Source organism: Balaenoptera ricei, chromosome 9 (assembly GCF_028023285.1).
Source record: "Balaenoptera ricei isolate mBalRic1 chromosome 9, mBalRic1.hap2, whole genome shotgun sequence".
NCBI lineage: Eukaryota > Metazoa > Chordata > Mammalia > Artiodactyla > Balaenopteridae > Balaenoptera > Balaenoptera ricei.
The window spans coordinates 47,565,668-47,585,309 of NC_082647.1; the positions used below are offsets into that span (position 1 = coordinate 47,565,668).

At 39.2% G+C, this 19,642-nt stretch overlaps 1 protein-coding gene across 2 annotated transcripts in view; it reads right to left on the reverse strand.

Moving 5' to 3' along the window:
- The window catches only part of WIPF3 (WAS/WASL interacting protein family member 3), a 90,795-nt gene that overhangs the window by 61,139 nt on the left and 10,014 nt on the right, over positions 1-19,642 (reverse strand). For both annotated transcript variants that reach the window (XM_059933674.1, XM_059933675.1), the window contains exon 2: positions 5,468-5,611. In XM_059933674.1, coding sequence (XP_059789657.1) covers positions 5,468-5,554 — 87 coding nt within the window. In that variant the 5' untranslated portion in view covers positions 5,555-5,611. The remainder of the gene's footprint in view (positions 1-5,467; positions 5,612-19,642) is intronic.

A 19,642-nucleotide genomic window follows, 5' to 3' on the forward strand; every position in this document is an offset into this window, starting at 1 on the left:
TGGGAAGTCCACCTCACCCATGAATCATGCAATCCTTACACTGCAAGGAGAAAAATCATCTCACTGAGTTTCCTGAATGCAAACAAAGACTCTGGCAAAGAGTAACGAGGGAACAGAACTGTGAGGGGCCACAATATGCTTCTCATCGTAATTTCCCTCCAGCACTTTATTAAATGTTACCCCTGGAACAGGCAGGCAGAAGAGTACCTGGACCCATGGTGTCTTTCTACTTAGAGTTTTGCTTATCATGGAAAATAAATGATTATCAAGCCAGTTTTCCTTTTGATTTTAAATAATAAGACAGAGGTCTCCCCTAGAAGTACTGTTGCCTCCTTGGGATATTTAAGCTTGAACAGCAACATTAAAAAATAATGCTATAAAACTTTACAAATCTTCTTTTAGGCTTTGCCTAGGCAACCCAACTCCAAAGAATTTATCATCTGGTCAGAGACCCATAGAGTCCCTTCCTCTTTTGTAGACAATGTTACACAATTGTGGCAAAAAAAAAAAAAGAGAAATCACCAGGCCCTCAAGGAGCTCCTTCTCACATCTTGGACACTACCAAGGGGCCAAAGTAGATTTGAAAACAAAAGCTCAGTAAAAATTTTGCTGCGTTTCAAATATCAAATCCATTGTATTTTCTTTAGATTTTTTTAAAAAAGTTACATCGTGTAACCAAAGCAACAATAATTTCATTATAAGTGGACCAATGTACCATGTGGGCAATTTTGATATTGATTCTGGATTTCAAAGGGATGAGACAAAGGAGTAGTGCTCAAAAGACAGGGAAATAGGGGCAAGAAAAGAAGGGAAACCACATGACAAGGGCTGTCTGGCTTTCACTTAGAGCCTGCTTCAGAATTTTAGCAAGGCCCATCAGCCCTTTTCTTGGTTCCAAAGGATGCACATCAGGGAGAGGAGGAGACGAGGATGGGAGGGGCAGGAAGGGGAAAGGTGAGAGGTTAGGAGGGAAAAATCAAAAAACTTTTAGCCTTGGTCTAATCCCCAGATCTTCCAGAGCTCAGGTGAAGCCTGATCAGACATATCACACAAAATGCCCCCTCCTTGCAAAGATTACATATAATAAAATCTGCCATGCTGGTCCATGAGCGTAGATGTTTAAAGTCCTGAACACTGCTTATGAAGAGTTTAACTCCATTTCCTAATGCTATTTACACAGATATTCATTCAGTCATGCATCCATCCATCCATTCATTCAATGAGTAGCTATTGTGAGCCAGGCACTAGGGACAGAAAAGACCACAGAACAGAAAATGTGGACCCCAGTCAAATAAAAACTAACTTAAAAACTGATAACTGCTATGAAGGAGGGGTTTAAAAGTATGTTATGAACGCCAGTGTGGGGTGTGAGGAAATGATGCTTCAAGGAAGGGATATCTGGGCTGAGCTGAGCAGAAAGAGCTTTCCAAGCAGAAGGAACAGCCATGCTAAAGTCCTGAAGTAGAAGACATGGGGAGAGGGGCACCATATGAGGTCTGAGAGGTAGGCAGGGGCCGGATCATGCAAGTGGAGCGGGCTACAGTTAAGAGGGGGATGGGAAGTCCTTGAAAAGTGATGGGGAAGGGGACATGATCTGATGCAAGTGTACCAAGATCACTGGCTGCTGGTGACAAAAGGAAGGCTGAATGAAGCCAGCTATCTTGTAGGACACGTGTTGGCAAACCTCTTCTGTAAAGGGCCAGATAGTAAGTATTTTAGGCCTTGTGGGCCAAGAGGCAAAATCATGGATGTTCTGTAAGTATGATACAGCAAAAAAGAAAACAAATTTCCACAAAATTTTTATTGATGAAATTCAAAACAAAATAATAATAATTGAATATAATTTTTAAAACACAGGTCAACTAGTGAGATGAAAAGAATTCTTTGGGGGGAGACAAGTTGTTTAATTGGTGCTCTGTCACTGTAACATAAAAGCAGCCAGAGACAATATGTAAATGAATAAGCATTGCTGTGGTCCAATAAAACTTTGTTTATGGACTAAAATTTGAATTTCATATATTTTTCATATGCACAAAATATTATTTTTCTTTTGATTTTTTTCAATCACTTGAAAATGTAAAAACCATTCTTAGCTCGAGGGCTGTACCAAAACTGGACCGTGGGCTCTGCTCTAGTTTGCCAACCTCTGTCGCAGAAGGTCCCACATTCTGGATGTGCCTAGTTGCTTTCTCAAAGAACACTAATTTTTGGCAGGTCACTGCAGGGTGATGCTATGTATTTCTTGTTGCATCACAGCAAAAGGCTGTGTAAAGGTCATTCTATGACAGGTGACACTTTGATCCCTGTTAAAGGTACATTTTCCCCTTTGTAATTAGAAGTAATCTGTGGGTGACACTTGGGATCCTGTGAACATCCTGTTCTCTAAAACATTTCCCTAAGTGATTTTAGGTTTCATGAATGATCCTTGCCTGAATCAATTATTATACTGGGAGTACAAAATAATTTTGATATGATTTTCAGTGCTACCTAGAATACTGTTTTGTGGATTACATAATCATTTTTTATTGAATCTTCTGGTTTTAAATATTTAGATTGTTTCCTTTCTTTCTTTTTTTTTGGTTGCTATCACAATAATGCTCTCATTAATAATCTATAGTTAAATATTTCTGTACACTATGATGAGTTACTGAAAGGAAATTACTTGAAGTGAAACTAGGTCATTGAGTACAACAACTTTTTAAAGGGACTTAATCCATATTAACAAATTGTGTTTTAGGGGATTGTACCAATATTTGCTCCTATTAAGAGGTATAAGTGCCTGGTATAATAAATGACTATATAGGTCACCTGGAAAATAAGTGTTAGAACCAAAAGAACCTAAAGCCCATCCACCATGCCACAGACTTCTTGAATCAAATCATCCAACCTTGTGTACAGTGGGGGTGGGTAAATGGAAAGGGGGCAATGGATGTGCCTGTAGCAGTACATAAATAAATAAACCACTAAAAAAAAATGTTATAAGTGCCTGGTTCCTAACACTCCAGGCAACATTTAAAAAGTACCACCACCAAACTGATAGATGAAAATGATTTCTCATTATTTTAATTTGTGTTTATTCAATTATAGTGAGGTTGAAACATTTGTATTTCTTCTGCCTGGTCATATCCTGGGCCCATTTTCTACTCATCCTTTCCATATTGATCCCTAAGAGCTCTTTATATGCTCAGGTTGTTCATTCTTTGCCTATAATATGCACTGTAAATATTTTTCCCAGATTGTAGAAAAATGCGTCTTAAAAAAATATTAAAGGACTTCCCTGCTGGCACAGTGGTTAAGAATCCGCCTGCCAATGCAGGGGACATGGGTTCGAGCCCTGGTCCGGGAAGATCCCACATGCTACGGAGCAACTAAACCCCGTGAGCCACAACTACTAAGCCTGCACTCTAGAGCCCACGAGCCACAACTACTGAGCCCATGTGCCACAACTACTGAAGCCCACGTGCCTAGAGCCCATGCTCCGCAACAAAGAGAAGCCACCGCAATGAGAAGCCCGTGCACCACAACGAAGAGTAGCCCCTGCTCGCCACAACCAGAGAAAGCCCGCACGCAGCAACGAAGACCCAATGCAGCCAAAAATAAATAAATGAATAAATTTTTAAAAAATAAAATTAAAATTTACATGGTTATTTTCCTCCTAAATTGATCAGTTCCTCCATGAGATAGGTAGCAAAAGAAAAAAAAAAAGAAAAAATTTAGGAATGGGGGAGGGAATGCAAGAGTTATCCAAATGCAGAATTATTTTTGTTTATTATGAACTTAAGCATATTAAAAGAAAAAGACTCCCTAATGAAATTTAAAATTTTATTATCAGCATTCAAAATTCTCTTCTGGCCTTTCCTATTTATTACATATATAGCTGATTTCATGATGCACAAAACATGCATTGTTTTTAATTCATCATTCCATATCTACTTTCCATTGTCAGCACAGTTATAAATGTAATTTTTAATTAACACTTTAACATAATGCAATTTTTAATTAACAGCGTGACAATACAGTTCATTTAGTTCTCATAAACCACTTAAGATCTAATTTTTCACTAGAATAGATAGCTTTGCTGTGCACATCCTGTATAAATTCTTTTTTGGTTCCTTTAGGGTTAAATTCTTAAGTCAGTCTCAAAAATAAAACTACTTGATTACCAGGGGAAAAAGTGATATATTCAGGCTTATTGTTTTTTGTCAGAGAACACTCCGGAAAGACTCATTCAACATTTGTTGAGTCCCAGGTTGAGTCCCAGGTATGTCACCAGCAATGTTTAAAAGAGTTTATTTCCCCAAGTCCCCAACAATATGGGTTTTGATAAGTTTATTTATTCTGGCTAAGTTTATGGGCGTACTGTGGTATTGGGAGTTACTTTAAGTTGTGCTTCTTCAGGCCCAGCAAGTCTGTGTGAGACCCACATTATAGTTCCATGTATGCTTCTTTCACTTATAAACTGTTCATCTCCATGCCTTCTTTGTGTCAAATTCGGCAGTGGAAATTCAGTATTGATTCCTATTCTTGCTATATATTGGCCAGAGAGCTTTCAGGTGTAACTCACCTTATGTGCTTTCCTTCCACTCTCCTCAAGGGCAAGGGCCAAGTTTCAGGAAGGTGTATGCCCCAGCACTTCAGACATGGTCAGTGTGCCACGCTAACGTCATGGGGGTGACATATGACCTCAGGCATTCCCTCGCTCTCACCAAGGCTGGTGACTGTGCAGCAGGGCCGCAGACCCTCCTTTTATAACCTATAGTCCCGTGGCCACGTCATCCACGCATCTGTGGAGAGGTGTGCACCCCGGGGGCAGGATAGCGGGTGAGGCTCTACTCCTGGCCCCAAGTGTCAATGGTGCTAAGGGTGAGAAGCCCTGTTGTAAAACAAAATAACCACTCTCTGTGCCTCTCCTAAGCCCAAACCAAACTATTAAACCAAGAGAGACAACACAAAGCGAAATAGACTGAATTCAGTCTTGGGCAGATAGGGAGATTTCATTTAGAGATTTATATTTCGTTGTGGCATTTCATATGACACTCCTCTTACTTGGTCCCAGAACCTGGCAACTGAAGCCCAAGCTACTGTTAGCACCATCCAGATCACACACTGGAACCTGACTTTGAGCACGCCTCCTTGGCTATGCACTTCATCGTGGCCTCCCTCCCTTCTGAGGTTTCCCGTGAGATGGAAGAGTCGATTAGGGAGACTCGGGAAGCCTGTATCGAGCAGCAGGAATTAGAAGAGAAATCATGTAGACGACGCTGAGGTAGAGGGTGGGAGCTGCCAAGGAACGGGGAGGAAAATACCTGGCCAGGCTGCTTTGGAATTAGACCCTGGAGCCGTACAGCCAGCTACCAAAGATGCCGCCTGCCATAGAGGAGCTGGGTGGTGGCTGATTCTGAACATTTAAAACCTGCTCAAGTGTATTCAAGTAAACCAGACTGAAAAAAAAAAACCCAGGTCTTACCGGGGGCGCTGATGGTGGGGGAGGCGGAGGAGGCCCCAGCTGGGGGGGAGGTGGAGGCAGAGGTGGCAGTGGCGGTGGCAGTGGCATATGTCACAGCGTGGGTGTTTCTTCCTTAGGAATGGTCCCAGGAGAATGGTCTCTGCTCTGGAAAGGAGAAAAGGGTGAGTTTAAACTTGGATGTCTTTATTCACGCACAGGTAATACACGTCATGCAGGCATACAAATGTTATAGGTAGTTTCATTCCTTCACTTGTCCGTTCATTCATTCATTCTTTCTTCTTTCAATAAATACTGAGTGCCCACTGTGAGGCAGGCATCGTGTCAAGTGCTGGAGACTGAAAGAAGTAGCCAGATTTTAGAGAGAATTAGCTGACAAAATTGATAAAATTTAGCTATTTATGTTTCAATATAAACAGAACATATTAATATATAAATAGCAACACATCACTCCATAATGAGTATTGCAAGTAACAGATTCTACCTCTTTAAGCATTAAACTTTTATCATTTTGGATGCAATTTAAAAATATTCTGCACATACCCCCATTTTCCTAAGCAGAGCAAATGGAATGAAATTTAACCTTTTCTGAATGTGGCAGGCTCAACGGTTACTCATGTTGCCAGCCTCCAGCCAGGCTTATACAGGCATTCGCTATTTTCCTGCTTCCTTCTCTGCTGTCACTCTTAACTTTGCTTGCTGTTTTTCTGTTGTTGTTTCTATACAGTCATCTGCGTGGGGTCATGACACTTCTCAGCAAAGACTTTACATCTGGTATTTGCTACACGGAGGGCTTTGGGGCATGATTCTGCAAAAATGGTTATGTCCCAAAGAGTTAATATTGTAGGATGTCTGATCTCCAGATAAATATGGCATTGCCCTGTAGAGTGTGTGTTTGTATGCATAGGTTTGTATATGGATTTGTGTTTTAAAATCTGTATCAAGACACACTGCAAAGACTTAAAACCTATACTGCAGAAAATCCCCAACAGTTTACAAAAATGAGGAAAACCTAGAGAATCTAAAAACAATTTAAGCAGAAACAGAAATAAACCTCAGACTTAGGCAAGGGTAATTTTGTGTTCTTTCTGTCCTTCTGGTCACTGGAAGGCTGGAGCAAGTCCTGTACCTCTGTTTCTTCAATGCTAAAATCCTACTTCATTTGTATTATTCTATTTTTTTTTTTTTAACTGTACGAAGGGCCTTTACTGTCTGCAACAGGAGGTGGAAGAGGAGGGGATGTGACAGCTCTGGCTGCTGGGGCAGCTCCACAGACTCAGTTGCTGCCCTCCTGTATTATTCTGTGTTAATATTCTGATCTCCTAGAGGCAAAAAGCAATTATGTAAAGTGGTACTTTATTCTTAACACAGTCCACTGGATTTTGCTTGCTTAATATATACTAGTTTTCTTTACCTTTTTAAATAGTGGCTATTATGTGGCAGGCTAATCACATTAATTTCCACAACAATCCTCTAAGGTCGGTAGTGTATTCCCAACTTTATAGGTAGGGAAAATGACATTCTGAGACACTAAGTAGTTTACCCAAAGTCATACACAGCTGGTAACTGGTAGACCTGGGATTGGAACCCAGCTAGGCTTATCAGGCTCTCACGTCCAGGCTATTTTCAAAGTGATTTTTTTTTAAAAATTATGGTAAAATATACATAACATAAAATTTATCATTTTAACAATTTTAAAGTATGCAATTCAGTGGTGTCAAGTACAGTCATTACCACTATCCATTCCCAGAACTTTTTTTATCATTCCAAACAGAAACTCTGTACCCATTAAACAATAATTCCCCATTCCTCCTCCCTCCAAACCCTGGTAATCTCTGCTCTACTTCCTGTTACTGTGAATTTGCTTATTCTAGGTACTTTAAATAAGTGGAATCATACAATATTTGTCCTTTTGTATCTGACTTACTACTCTTGATATAATGTCTTCAGAGTTTATTCATGTTGTAGCATGTACCAGAATTTCATTCCTCATTACTCAATTATATGTATATGCCACATTTTGTTTATCCATTCATCTGTCGATGGACACTTGGGTTGTTTCTACCTTTTGGGTATCTTGCCTAATGCTACTATGAACACTGGTGTACAAATATCTCTTCAAGACCCTGCTTTCAATTCATTTGGACATATACCTAGGAATGGAATTGCTGGATCATACGGTACTGGCCTGTTTTAGAATCCCCTAAAATGGTATAGACATTTTGAATGGCATAAAATATATGTATAAGTTCAATTCTGGGGAGAAAGAGTGTATGATAGTTTTCCTAAGAGTTCCAAAGAGGTGCATGAGCTGATCATTATAGAAGACCACAATTGTCCTATAAAGTATTCCCCTGAAAGAAGGGGCTTGATAATTACTATGTCACTGCCGCTTTCCTTGATAGTAAAACTAGGACAGAAAGACTGAAAAAAAAAATACTCATCAGAGTCCACAGCATAAAACTATAGTAAAATTGGGCAGAGATCCCAGAGGACAGTAGATAATTCTTCCAGGTAGCATCAGTATTATTTTATTACATAATCTAATACACACAGTAACATAGGGTCAGACAAAGTTGGTATTTTACTGGCTGAATGCTAAAGCAAGTTGGATGTGAGCCCACAAATTAGTTGAAACAAATATAAATGATCAGTTGTTTGTATTTTAACACTTTCTTTCATAGCAGGTGTTGGGTATATTCTTTATATGATCCTTAATTCAGTGGCAAAATAATTTCAGTCAAAAATTTACAGCAGGGAATAAAGGGTTGGCTGAAGTATTAATAGAACAAGAAAAAATATGGTCTCATTATATAAGGATTTTATCTTTTAACTAAGACACATGAGAGCAGACAGACTTGCTTCCCTTGGTGCAGAATGGTAATGGGTTCAGAAGAGTAACTTACAAAACTTAAATATCTCTTACTTAAGGGTTTTGCCATTTATCCAAAGAAAAATGACTGTAGGAAATAATTTTAAGGAGAATTGTGGCACAACTATTCATGTAACCCCTCAGCACACAGATCATATTTTCCAGCCTCCTTTACAGTTAGGTGTGACCATGTGACTAAGCTCTGGCCAACAGAATGAAGGCAGAAGTGATGCGCTCTATCTCTAGGCTGGCCCATAAAGACTTTCCATCCACTACTTTTCTGTCTTCCTCCATCCACTGGCTGGAAGCAAAGGTTCTACTGTCAGCAGAGCCATGGATGTAATGAGTCTGGGTCCCTGACTCACCATTTTAAGGCCATCTGCCAAAAACCTGATTAGACTTTACAATCATGAAAAATAAACTTCTGTGTTAAGCCATGGAGAGTTTGGAGTTAATTTGTTATAGCCACTAATATTTAACCAACCTAATATGGAACTAAATTGAATAGAACTGATTCTCTTTTTCTTTTTTCAAATTTTTTAATTTTTTAAAAATTTTATTGGAGTATAGTTGATTTACAATGTTGTGTTAGTTTCAGGTGTACAGCAAATAAATCAGTTATACAAATACATATATCCACTCTTTTTTAGATTCTTTTCCCATATAGGTCATTACAGAGTATAGAGTAGAGTTCCCTGTGCTATATAGTAGTCCTTATTAGTTATCTATTTTATATATAGTAGTGTATATATATCAATCCCAATCTTCCAATTTATCCCTCCCCCCCTTACCCCCTGGTAACCATAAGTTTAGAGCTGATTTTCATTATTCATGGTAGCTAAGTTCTTTACAGTTGCCATGAACACTGTGTTAGCAAATACCTGAACCATTGCTCCTAGGAGAGACAAAGGGTTAGGCCCATGTGAGCCTCTGGTCACAAGATTTTTGTCAGCTGATTAATATATAACTTTGTTTTATATATTAGTGTTTCTGATTAAAGATACCGTGTTTAATATAGATTGTTAATTCATTAATATTATAACTCATGCCTGAACAAAGCTTATCTAACATACATATTTTCTCCATAAGGCAAATCACAGCCTTCCTGTGTTCAAGAACACTATGCAGCACTACAGCACTATATCTGGGGGGGGGAGGCCACTGAAGCGAACTCACCAACAATAAGCACAATAATTTGAAAAACATGGCACTAAATAGAATATGAAAAGGACACTTGTTTGCAGCATGAGAGCTGGAACGAGAAGGCAGAGTGCTGCTCGTTCAACCTCAGCTGGGAACGTGTGCGTGACGCGACTCGAGCTTCTCCCCTCCCTGTGCGTGTCTGTGAATAACCGAGAAGTCACCTCCGACTATTGACTTTGGGGTTACATATAAAGTTTAGAGAGTAGGTGATTAGCAAACTGTGGAATCCATGAATAATGAGGATTGACTGTATAACTTTTTGAACCCCCTATATATATTCAGCACTGCACTAAGTACTTATAATACACTGTTTTATTTAATCCTCTCAACAACTCGATGGTAGATGTTGATATTTCCATAGTAGAGATAAACCAAATTTTGTCTCAGAGAGGTTATGTAGTTTCTACTAAGTTTCAGCAGGAGTACCAGAGCTGCATAAAAGCCCTGGCCTTTCTGATCCAAAACCTCATTTCTTTGTTTTACTAACTTGGTATAAATCAGATCGTATTACTTCTCTACTGCCATTTTGCAAAGTATTTTAGAGACCCTCGAGTGAAAAGGACCTCCTACAGGTAAGTATCGATATAATTCTTCCATGTGCTCCCCCTAACCTCAGCATCCTTTGCTCTCCATCTAGTTTTATCCTCACAAATCTGAGAGTGACCATGTGCCACTGGGCTTCTGTCTTGCTGAAATCTCAGGAATGATTTTTCAAACTCCAGGATGAAAGCATATTTTTATACTTAGTACTTGATGGCTGTGAAGGCTTTTTCTTGACAGATATAATAATTAAGCAATTATCTAGAGAAGTATTTGTTAAAATCTGACAGTTAAGAATGCAGGGCTCCAGGGAGTCACAGGCTGTACCCATGAGCTCTTTGATGCTTTGTGCTCTCCCGTACATTTAAAAATGTCATTTTGCTCTGCAGTGTATTAAAAAATGCTTAGGATAAAAAAAGCCAGATTCTCAAAGGCTTTTATATTTTCTCCCAACTCATGAAATAACTCTGAAAACCAGCATCGAGATGCAGGTAAGATACTCAAACACCATTAGAGGGGAGGGTGGCAAGAGGAACAGAACACTGTTTCCACGTGAGACCCCGAATGCGGGGAACAGTGCTGGTCTTACAGTCAGACTTGGGTTCTACTTCTGCCGCTGCTTTTCCCCAGCTGTGTGGCCTTAGTCAAGTTACTTAACCTAAGTGAGTCTCATTTTCTTTATTTGTAAAATAGCTACCATGCTTAACTCTTAGTTTGTTATCAGAATTAAAACAAAGACTGTAGATGAAGAACGTAATACAGGTCCTGACACAAAGCAGACACTTAATTGAAGCTATATTTATCATCATCATACCACCACCTTCTCCACTGCCACAAGTAACTATAAGAAAAGGTGGGGTAGGATAAATGCCCCAAGAGAGGTGTGGAGTGCTAAGAAATGTCATCATCAATTCAAACACGAGGAAGGGGGACAATAAATAAATATTTGGTAGAAACTATTGCATTTTTCAACAGGTAGAAAGGTGGCTATTAAGAGTCGGTTCTAGTTAGAAGAAGTAGCACATAAGCGGAGATAACAGAAGTAGGAGGATGCAAGCAGCTGGGAGGCTCTGTGTGTTTGGAAAAGAAGAGGAAAAGGCTGGAACCACAGAGGGGCTTCAGGGACATGACACTACTCTGCAAGTGTCTCCCTCCTTGCGTAGGGGTGGACATCTGTCTTGTTGTGGCCGTGCACCATTTTTGGACACTTTTCCTATGCCTGAGGAATTGCTCCCATTATGAATCCTTGTCCCTCAGCCAGAACCCACGAATTCCTTTTCCCAGCATTGCTTGTAGGCAGGGAGCTGACTTGTGAGTATCGACTCAGAGGTGAGGAAACAGTGGAAGGAAGAGGTGTGGAAGGAAGAGGTGTGGAAGGGCCCGGCCAACAGGAGAGAAGACCTGGGGCTGGAGCAGGAGGGCTCCCTCAGCTCTGGCTGATTGATATTCAGTAGGAATGCAAGTCCAGTACTGACCCCAGATCTTCCCATTTTTTCCCCAAAGTCCCCATATCTAGATTTTCGTGTGAAATCCTGTTTTGAAATGTGGGTAACCAAATCAAAAAGCATTTTTAACAACCAGTGGGCCAGCAGAACATGTCTGCAGGCCACCTAGGACCCACAGATTGCCAGAGGGCAACCGCTTTACAGGGAGCCAGTAGGGGTGGGGCAGGAGAACTGATGTCCACTTGGTGCAGGTAATGAACTCTTCCTCCAACCCCTCTGCTCTCCTTCCTTCCCTACCGGATCGGTCTGTCTGTTCCCATTTGGAGAGAGATGTGGACTGGGCTTGCCTATCTCTTTATGTTAAAAAGTTAAATATGCTGAGCTTTGTGAGTTATTTCAGAGAGAAATAACTCATGGTCAACAATTTTACACACTAGTTGCTCTTGTCATCATCACTTTTCTCCCCTAAGGATAGTTTGTCAGATCACAGCTGTTCACAAATAGAAAATGTGCCTATTTTTAAAATATAAGCAAGGATTACTGCTACTATTTGACAAAAGCATCTTTTGCTGGTTCTAAAAATATATTTGAATAGGAATCTGAAAATAAGGTTCTCTGGGCACTCACAACTCTTTATGTTTTGACACTGTCCTACTGAGTCCCTTGTTTCTTTGTCTATGAAGTCAGGAAAAGAGAAGAGAGATTTCTCACTTCTGCACGAATGCGGGCGAATGAAGCCCGTGAGGTGGTCCATTTCTCACACTGTGGTTTCAGCAGGGTCCTGCCACTCTACCAATCAGTCATTTATTTATCAAAGGTGCCCTGCAGCCAGGAAATCACAACCCAAGAGCCCATGAGCATACAAGGCATACATCAAAATGTTCTCGAAAAACATGTGGTAAAGTTGCCAAAGCTATAAGTAAAACAATAATGGAATTTTTTAAAAACCTTCTTTCCAGGTTATGGTGAAAATGATGTACGAGTGGTCACTTTCTGTTGTCACTTCCTCATTGTTTCAGAGCAAATTCTCTGGGCAGAGTCTTCTCCTGGGACTTCCCACCTGTAAGCTCTCATGCCCCGCCTCCATCTCGCTAAGTGAAGACCATCCTCTCATTGGCCAAATGGAAGTTGCTGCTCTCACTCTCCTCAATGGTACAAAATTCCTGGAATATTTAGCTTTTTGGGGGAGGTGGGGCATGTCGATCTGAGTAAGCAAGGAAGCAGGGGATAAGGTAGGGGGAAATAAAAAGCACAGGATAAAAAATCTTTGAACATTTGTGTTCTAGATTATAGTAAGGTAAGTTAGCCCTGATACAGCCCTTGCGATGTGTCAGGCACTATCCTTAGAACTTTTCATATATGAACGTGTTTAAGCCCCACAATATCCCAATCAGATAGATACTATTGTCGCCATTCTTCAGATGAGGAAACCAAGGCCCACAGAGGTTAAGAAACTTGCCCAAAGTCACACAGTGAATTACTGGAGGAGCAGGCATTCAAACCCTGGGTGTCTGGCTCCAGAGTCCATGCTCTTAAGCACCATGTTAAGTCACTTGTAAACATACGACTTTTTATAGTTTTTGTCACATCCACATACCACCTGAACTTACTTTAAAATTGTTTATTTTGCAAAAGAAACTTTAAATTATTACCATAAATGGAAAACCAATATTATTTGCCATAAATAGATGGTAATAATAAAAATCAACTTAACGATTATTAAAATAAAATGTTCATCTATGTACCATCTAAACTCATTTCAGGTTTCCATAGTGATACTTAAACCTTGTTGCTTTGGGGAACAGTGATCTAGAGCAGTTTCCCCAATTTTAATGGAGGACGAATCACCCAAGGGGTCCTGTTCAAATGCAGATTCTGATTCAGTAGCTCTAGGGTGGGTCCTGAGATCCTGCATTTCTAACAAGCTCCCCGGCGAGGCCAACACTGTTGGTCTGAATCTATACCTTGAGTAGCTCTAGAATGTGGAAGCTTGTAAGAAAGGCACAGTCTCCACCCCAGACCTACTGAATCAGTCTTTGGGAGTCTCTTGTCAGCAAGTGATTTTTGTGCCCGCTGAAGTTTGAAAAGCCCTGTTCTAGAACAACCAGGATGATGAAATGCCCTGCCCCATCCAGTCGGAAGTTGTGTCCTCTACTGAGAAGGTTCTTTTTTCTGTAGATCCGTTTAATTTCAGCAGTCTGGGTCCATGAAAATGGCACACTGTACTTAGGACTGGAATTGACACACAAGGGAAACAGAAACTGAGCTGAGTGCCCATTCACCTCTCCCACAGGTGATATGAAGGGCTTCCCACACCTGAGATACACCAGCCTCGAGAGCAGCTCCTGAAGCTGAATCTGCTCAGGCCTGACCAGATATGATAGTTAATTATCTGCTGAAATGCTTAAAGGATTTATGAAGATTGTCCATGTGTGTTCTAAAACCAAGATACACTTTAACCGCAATCTAATATGGAAGCTACTAAGTCACACCTACAACGAGCTCAGAAGTTGGTTTCCTTTTATAAGACTCTTATTGAAATGCAAATTTGTCCCAGATAATTGAATTCATTATAATATTTGAACAGTATTAGGTAAAAAGATACAGTGATATTGATAATATTTATCATTGACTCAAGCATTTTAATTATGGACTTCCCTGGTTGTCCAGTGGTATAAAGAATGCACCTTACAATGCAGGGGACGCGGGTTCGATCCCTGGTCAGGGAACTAAGATCCCACATGCCGTGGGGGAACTAAGCCAGCGCACCACAACTACTGAGATCACGCACCTCAACTAGAGAGCGCACGTGCCCTGGAGCCTGCGCACCACAACTAAAGAGAAGCCCGTGCAATGCAACGAAAGATCCCTCATGCCACAACAAAGATCCTGCATGCTGCAACTAAGACCCAACGCAGCCCAAAATAAATAAAAATAAAATAAATTATGGCTAAATGCCATAAAAATCGTTGTGTGTGTGGTTCCCAAGAGTTAAAGGAGAAAATATTGATTTCCTGTCTTTTTTTTTTTCTGCCTTTGAGTTAGCTAAAAGAAGAATGAGGCTTATTAAAAAGATATGATAAAAAAAAAAAAAAAGACATGATGGGGAACCTCCCTGGCGGTCCAGCGGTTAAGACTTCGCCTTCCAATGTAGTGGGTGTGGGTTCCATCCCTGGTCAGGGAGCTAAGATACCACATGCCTCACGGCCAAAAAACCAAAGCATAAAACAGAAGCAATATTGTAACAAATCTAATAAAGACTTTAAAAATGGTCTACATCAAAAAAATCTTTAAAAAAATAAATATTAAAAAAAATACATGATCCTAATCACACATTTATAAGTAAGCCTCATTTTACATAACAGCTATGCTTCTGAAAAATGGCATGTCTAATTTTGGAAAAATCGAGGTATGCTTTAAGCATACAAAAGGAGTTTATTATTCAATGGAAACCCATAATCAATGTTATAAAATAATAAGTCATTTTATAAAATAAATTACCACCTCTTTAATTTATTTTATGATGTTGGATTTTCTAAGGAGGGCATTTTTTCCTTTCTAAGGCTAAGGTGGTCATTTTGCACTTAGGATTGTGAATACTCCTAAAAATGCTGTTCTGAGAATCACTGAGGAAATAATGTTCAGACTGGAGGGGGCACAGGGAACAAGTCTACAAGACAAATTCTTTCTTTTCTAGTTTCACTTCTGAGACTTTAGATTTTAGTTTCAGTATTTTCACAGTAGGGATACTGCGCCAGCCTGGGCCAGATCAGGATGGCTGGCCCAAGTTCTGGTGCCTCCAGTTCCCTGTCCAGTTTGAAGTTCGCTAGAATCTCAAACAACCTGTGGCAAGGAGGCATCCTCATCTCTGTCACCAGGCACATTCCGCCCGTGGCAGCAAGCACAGTTCACTGACAGCCAAGCCTGATACACTGACTGGAGGTCTTACCTCTCAGACTACAGGACTTCACTCCCCAGTTCCCATATACTCCTTTCCTAAAGGCTCTTCGTCACAGAGTCAAGTTCTCCATTTCATCCTCCACCCTATTCTCTGCATCCTATCCTCTGTCCACACCACACTTGTGACGTTTTCTTACATACCTTTTCTTTATATTTCTGTGCCTTTGTCCATGCTACGCAGGCTGCATGTGATGGCCTTCACCACCTGGAAAATTTCTACCAATCCTTTGAAACACACTCAGGTGCCAACTCCTCTGCACAGATTTTCTTCTCCCTTCGCCAGAGCTAACTGCTCCTACAGTACTTTGTTCGCAATTTTATTACGGCACTAGGGACTCTGGCAATTTCCTTTCACATGTCTGTGTGTCTCCCTTCATTGGACCACGGGCTCCTCGAAGGTTCAAAGATAGGAACTGTGTCTTAGGTATCTTGGTATTGCCAAGGCCAAAGGTAGTGTCAAATACTGTTGCTTGGCTGTTGCTATGGGGAAGAAATAGAAAACATATATATCAGGGGTCATGCCAACTACTCAAGCAAAAGATGGAGACACACCTCGGCAGCAGCACATTATGTAAATTGTGTGTCTACAGATTAAATAATTATCTTAATGATATTTAAAGAAAAATATTACCAACTAAAATAGGAAGGGAGGAAAAGTGCAGGAGAAATTCCTGTCCAACTGTAGGCCTTATTATCAGTGTGGGAATAAAATGTATTCTGGATGTGGAGCTTCCAGTGCTCACTAGAAAAGCTTCACCTGGCATGTTAGAAATGCTGTCATCAAAGAGGAATAGTTTGACAGTTGAGAGAACTGGTCTCTAGTTCTGGTTTTAATGGTCATCTATTTCTCCATCTATAAAAAAGTAAAGCATGTTCCTTCTTTCCTGATTTGCATAAGTGTGAGGACCAAATGAGTATTGCTTTGAGATAAGTATTAAACAAATCAAAAATAGTTTATGATCCTCTCCAAAAAGCAAAGTTCTTTCAAATGTAATTTTTAAAATTAAGGATATGGTGGCTTCCTGGAAATGGAAACGCTTGTCCTAAGGGACAGCAGAGATGAGGCTTTAGTCTTTTAAATTAGAAAACACTTTTCAAAATCAAGTTGAGTTCAAGGAGGTCTTCTGGTTTTCAGATGGTGGAGTGAAAATATCTCTGTTCCTTCCTTTTCTTGGAAACCATTTCAAAATAGGAAGGAAAGGGAATCTCAGAAATATAAACTCAATTGCAGAGAGTAAAAACTAGATTTCTGTAACCCTGAATTTCAATAAATGAGACAGGGCTGCCTGCTGCCCAGGACGATCAAATACAGGGTCTAGGTAAGGTGTTGTAGAGAGTAGGCCTGTGGCTGCAGACCTCAGACAAGGTCCACACAGAGTCATTCTCCAAAATAAGAAGCTCTGGTTCCTCAGTGAGGAAGCCCCACCAACACTTGTTTAGAGTAATGGAAAAGGGTGTGTAGGACAGCACAGGAGCGACCCTGGACCTTAGACACACCAGGGAGCAGGGAAGGAGGCAAAGACAAGCCATTCCAGTGGGTACACGGCTAGAAGTGAGGAAGGGTGAGGGAGAGAGTAAATCATGAGCAGCCTAAAGCCTCTCACTTTCTCCCTCTCCCACTCTCCCTCTCTCCCTCTCTCCCTCTCTATTCTCTCTCTCTCTCTGTCATAAGGAGCACTTCTCTGACCCAAAGAGAACTCTCCCTGGTCTAGAACCTGCCCTGATCTTTTCCTTAAACAAATCTCCTGCAAATAGTTGGTCTAAGAAGAATTCAAATCATTCCAAGATGAATACTAAATAAAAGGAAACAGTGAAGAGAACCAGCACAAGATCTATACAAGAAAACTAGAAAAAAAAAAAGTGGGAAAAGGAACAGGACAAAGGACAGATGATAGATGAAAAACACTTATCAGAAAATATACTGCTGTGAAGCAGATGAAAACAGTGACAAGGCATAAAATTATTAACTGAAAAAATTTTATGAAAGTTATCCATTTAAATTAAGGACACAAAGGAAAAATATAAGGAGAAGATGTAGCAAGGCAATAGGAGATGAAATATAATGTGGGAGAAGTGAAAGAGAAAAATGAAGACCAAACAAGGTCCTACTGTATAGCACAGAGAGCTATATTCAATATCTTTTAATAACCTATAATGGAAAAGAATTTGAAAAGAATATATATGCATATTATGAATATGCATATATGAATATATATGCATATATATATCACTGAATATACTGAATCACTTTGCTGAATACCTGAAACTAACACAACATTGTAAATCAACTATACTTCCATTTAAAAAAATGAAGAGCACACTACAAACAGCCCAAAGAAAACAGGTATTGTTGAAAACACACTGAGGACCATGGAGAATTGAGAAAAATAAATAAAATGAAACAGAAATGGACCAAGAATTTAAAAGTGTTAGAGAGAAAATGATAGATGTGGAAGACAGACAAAAAAAGATAAATGGTTTCAATTAATAAAAGACACAAATGAATGGAAGAGAATAAATATTCAAATATATAATCACAAATATATAATTTAAGAAAATTTTTCAAAAATAAGGTTTAATTCCATAGATTAAAAGGCACATGATATCCGAAGAAAAAATGATATAGTTTTGGAGACATATTAGACATGCCACAGTATCCCAGAGAAATAATGTATGATCCAAAAGTTTATACCCAGCCAAACTGTCACTGTGGTCAAAAAGCAAGTATGACAGATGTTTTTAAACATGTAAGAATTATGTTTCCTGAATTTGTATTGAAGATACTACCATAGGAAAAACTTCAGCCAATTAAGAGTTAAAGAGAGAAATTAGGGCAAAAAGAAAGACAGTGAGTATTGAATTAACCATAGAACCAAGGCTGAAGAGCCTATGACATTATGGTAACAGAAATGACTATAACTACTATTAATCATGGCAAAATAGAAAGATATAACTAACAAAAGTTGTCAGGTAAAAGGGAAGATAAAGCAGGAGATAATATATGTATATTAAGTTCCTTAGCTTGCAGACAAAAGGTGGTAAAAAACAAATCTTTATTTTTAAAATCTTTTAAAATTGAGATATAATTGACATACAACATTGTATTAGTTTTAGGTATACAACATAATGATTTGATATATGTATACATTGTGAAATGATTACCTGTTTGCTATGACCTAGATATTTAGATTTCTTAGCACTTTATAGTTTGTGTGTATGTATTAATAGTTTGTATTAATAAAGCAATTCTTTGTTTAACAGGAAAAGAAAGCAATGACCCAACAGAAAAATGGACAATGGGCCAAACATATCACAGATAAAGAAATACAAATGGCATTTAAACACATTTGAAGGTGCTGAACCTTATCGATAATGAGACAATACAGGTCAGAACCACACCAAGATACCATTTTTCACTTAGGTTGACAAAGATCAGAGGTTTGGCAAATATGTATCAGAGAGGGTGCAAGGCATCAGACGCTCATAATTACTGGTGGAAATATAAATTAGTACAACTTTCTATAAAGGGCAATGAGCAAATTACCAAATTTTTTAAGTTTACTTTCTAATTCTAGGAATTTATCTTATCTCGTAAGTGTATCACTTACGAGAAATAATGTATACAGTGACATTCACTGCAGCATTGTTTTTAATAGCAAAAGGCTGGAAATAACCTATAAACCCACTGACTGGGAGCTGGTTATTAAATTACAGTTTGTACCTTAAAATGGCATACTAGGTAGCCATTAAAGGAATATGGCAGCCCTATATGTACCAATATGGAATGATCTCCAGGTTATATTAAGTGAAAAAAGCAGGCAGCAGAAAATGTATATAGAATGAATATGCTTTTATTTGTATTATATGTGTATACCTATAAATACAGGTATATGTAAAAATAGGTATACCCATACCTGCTTATGCATATATATGTATGAAATATCTCTAGAAGAATGTATAACAACCAGGTGGTCTGAGACTGGGGTGTGAGAAAGACTTACTTTATACTGTATATCCTTTTTACACTTTTTGAAGTATGTATCTTGGGCATTACTACCCATTTGAAAAACTAACTTAAAAACTAACTTAAAGTTCTGGATTGCTTTCTTTACTTGGGACAATTGTGGAGAAGTATTTTTTTAAATGCTTTGCATCATC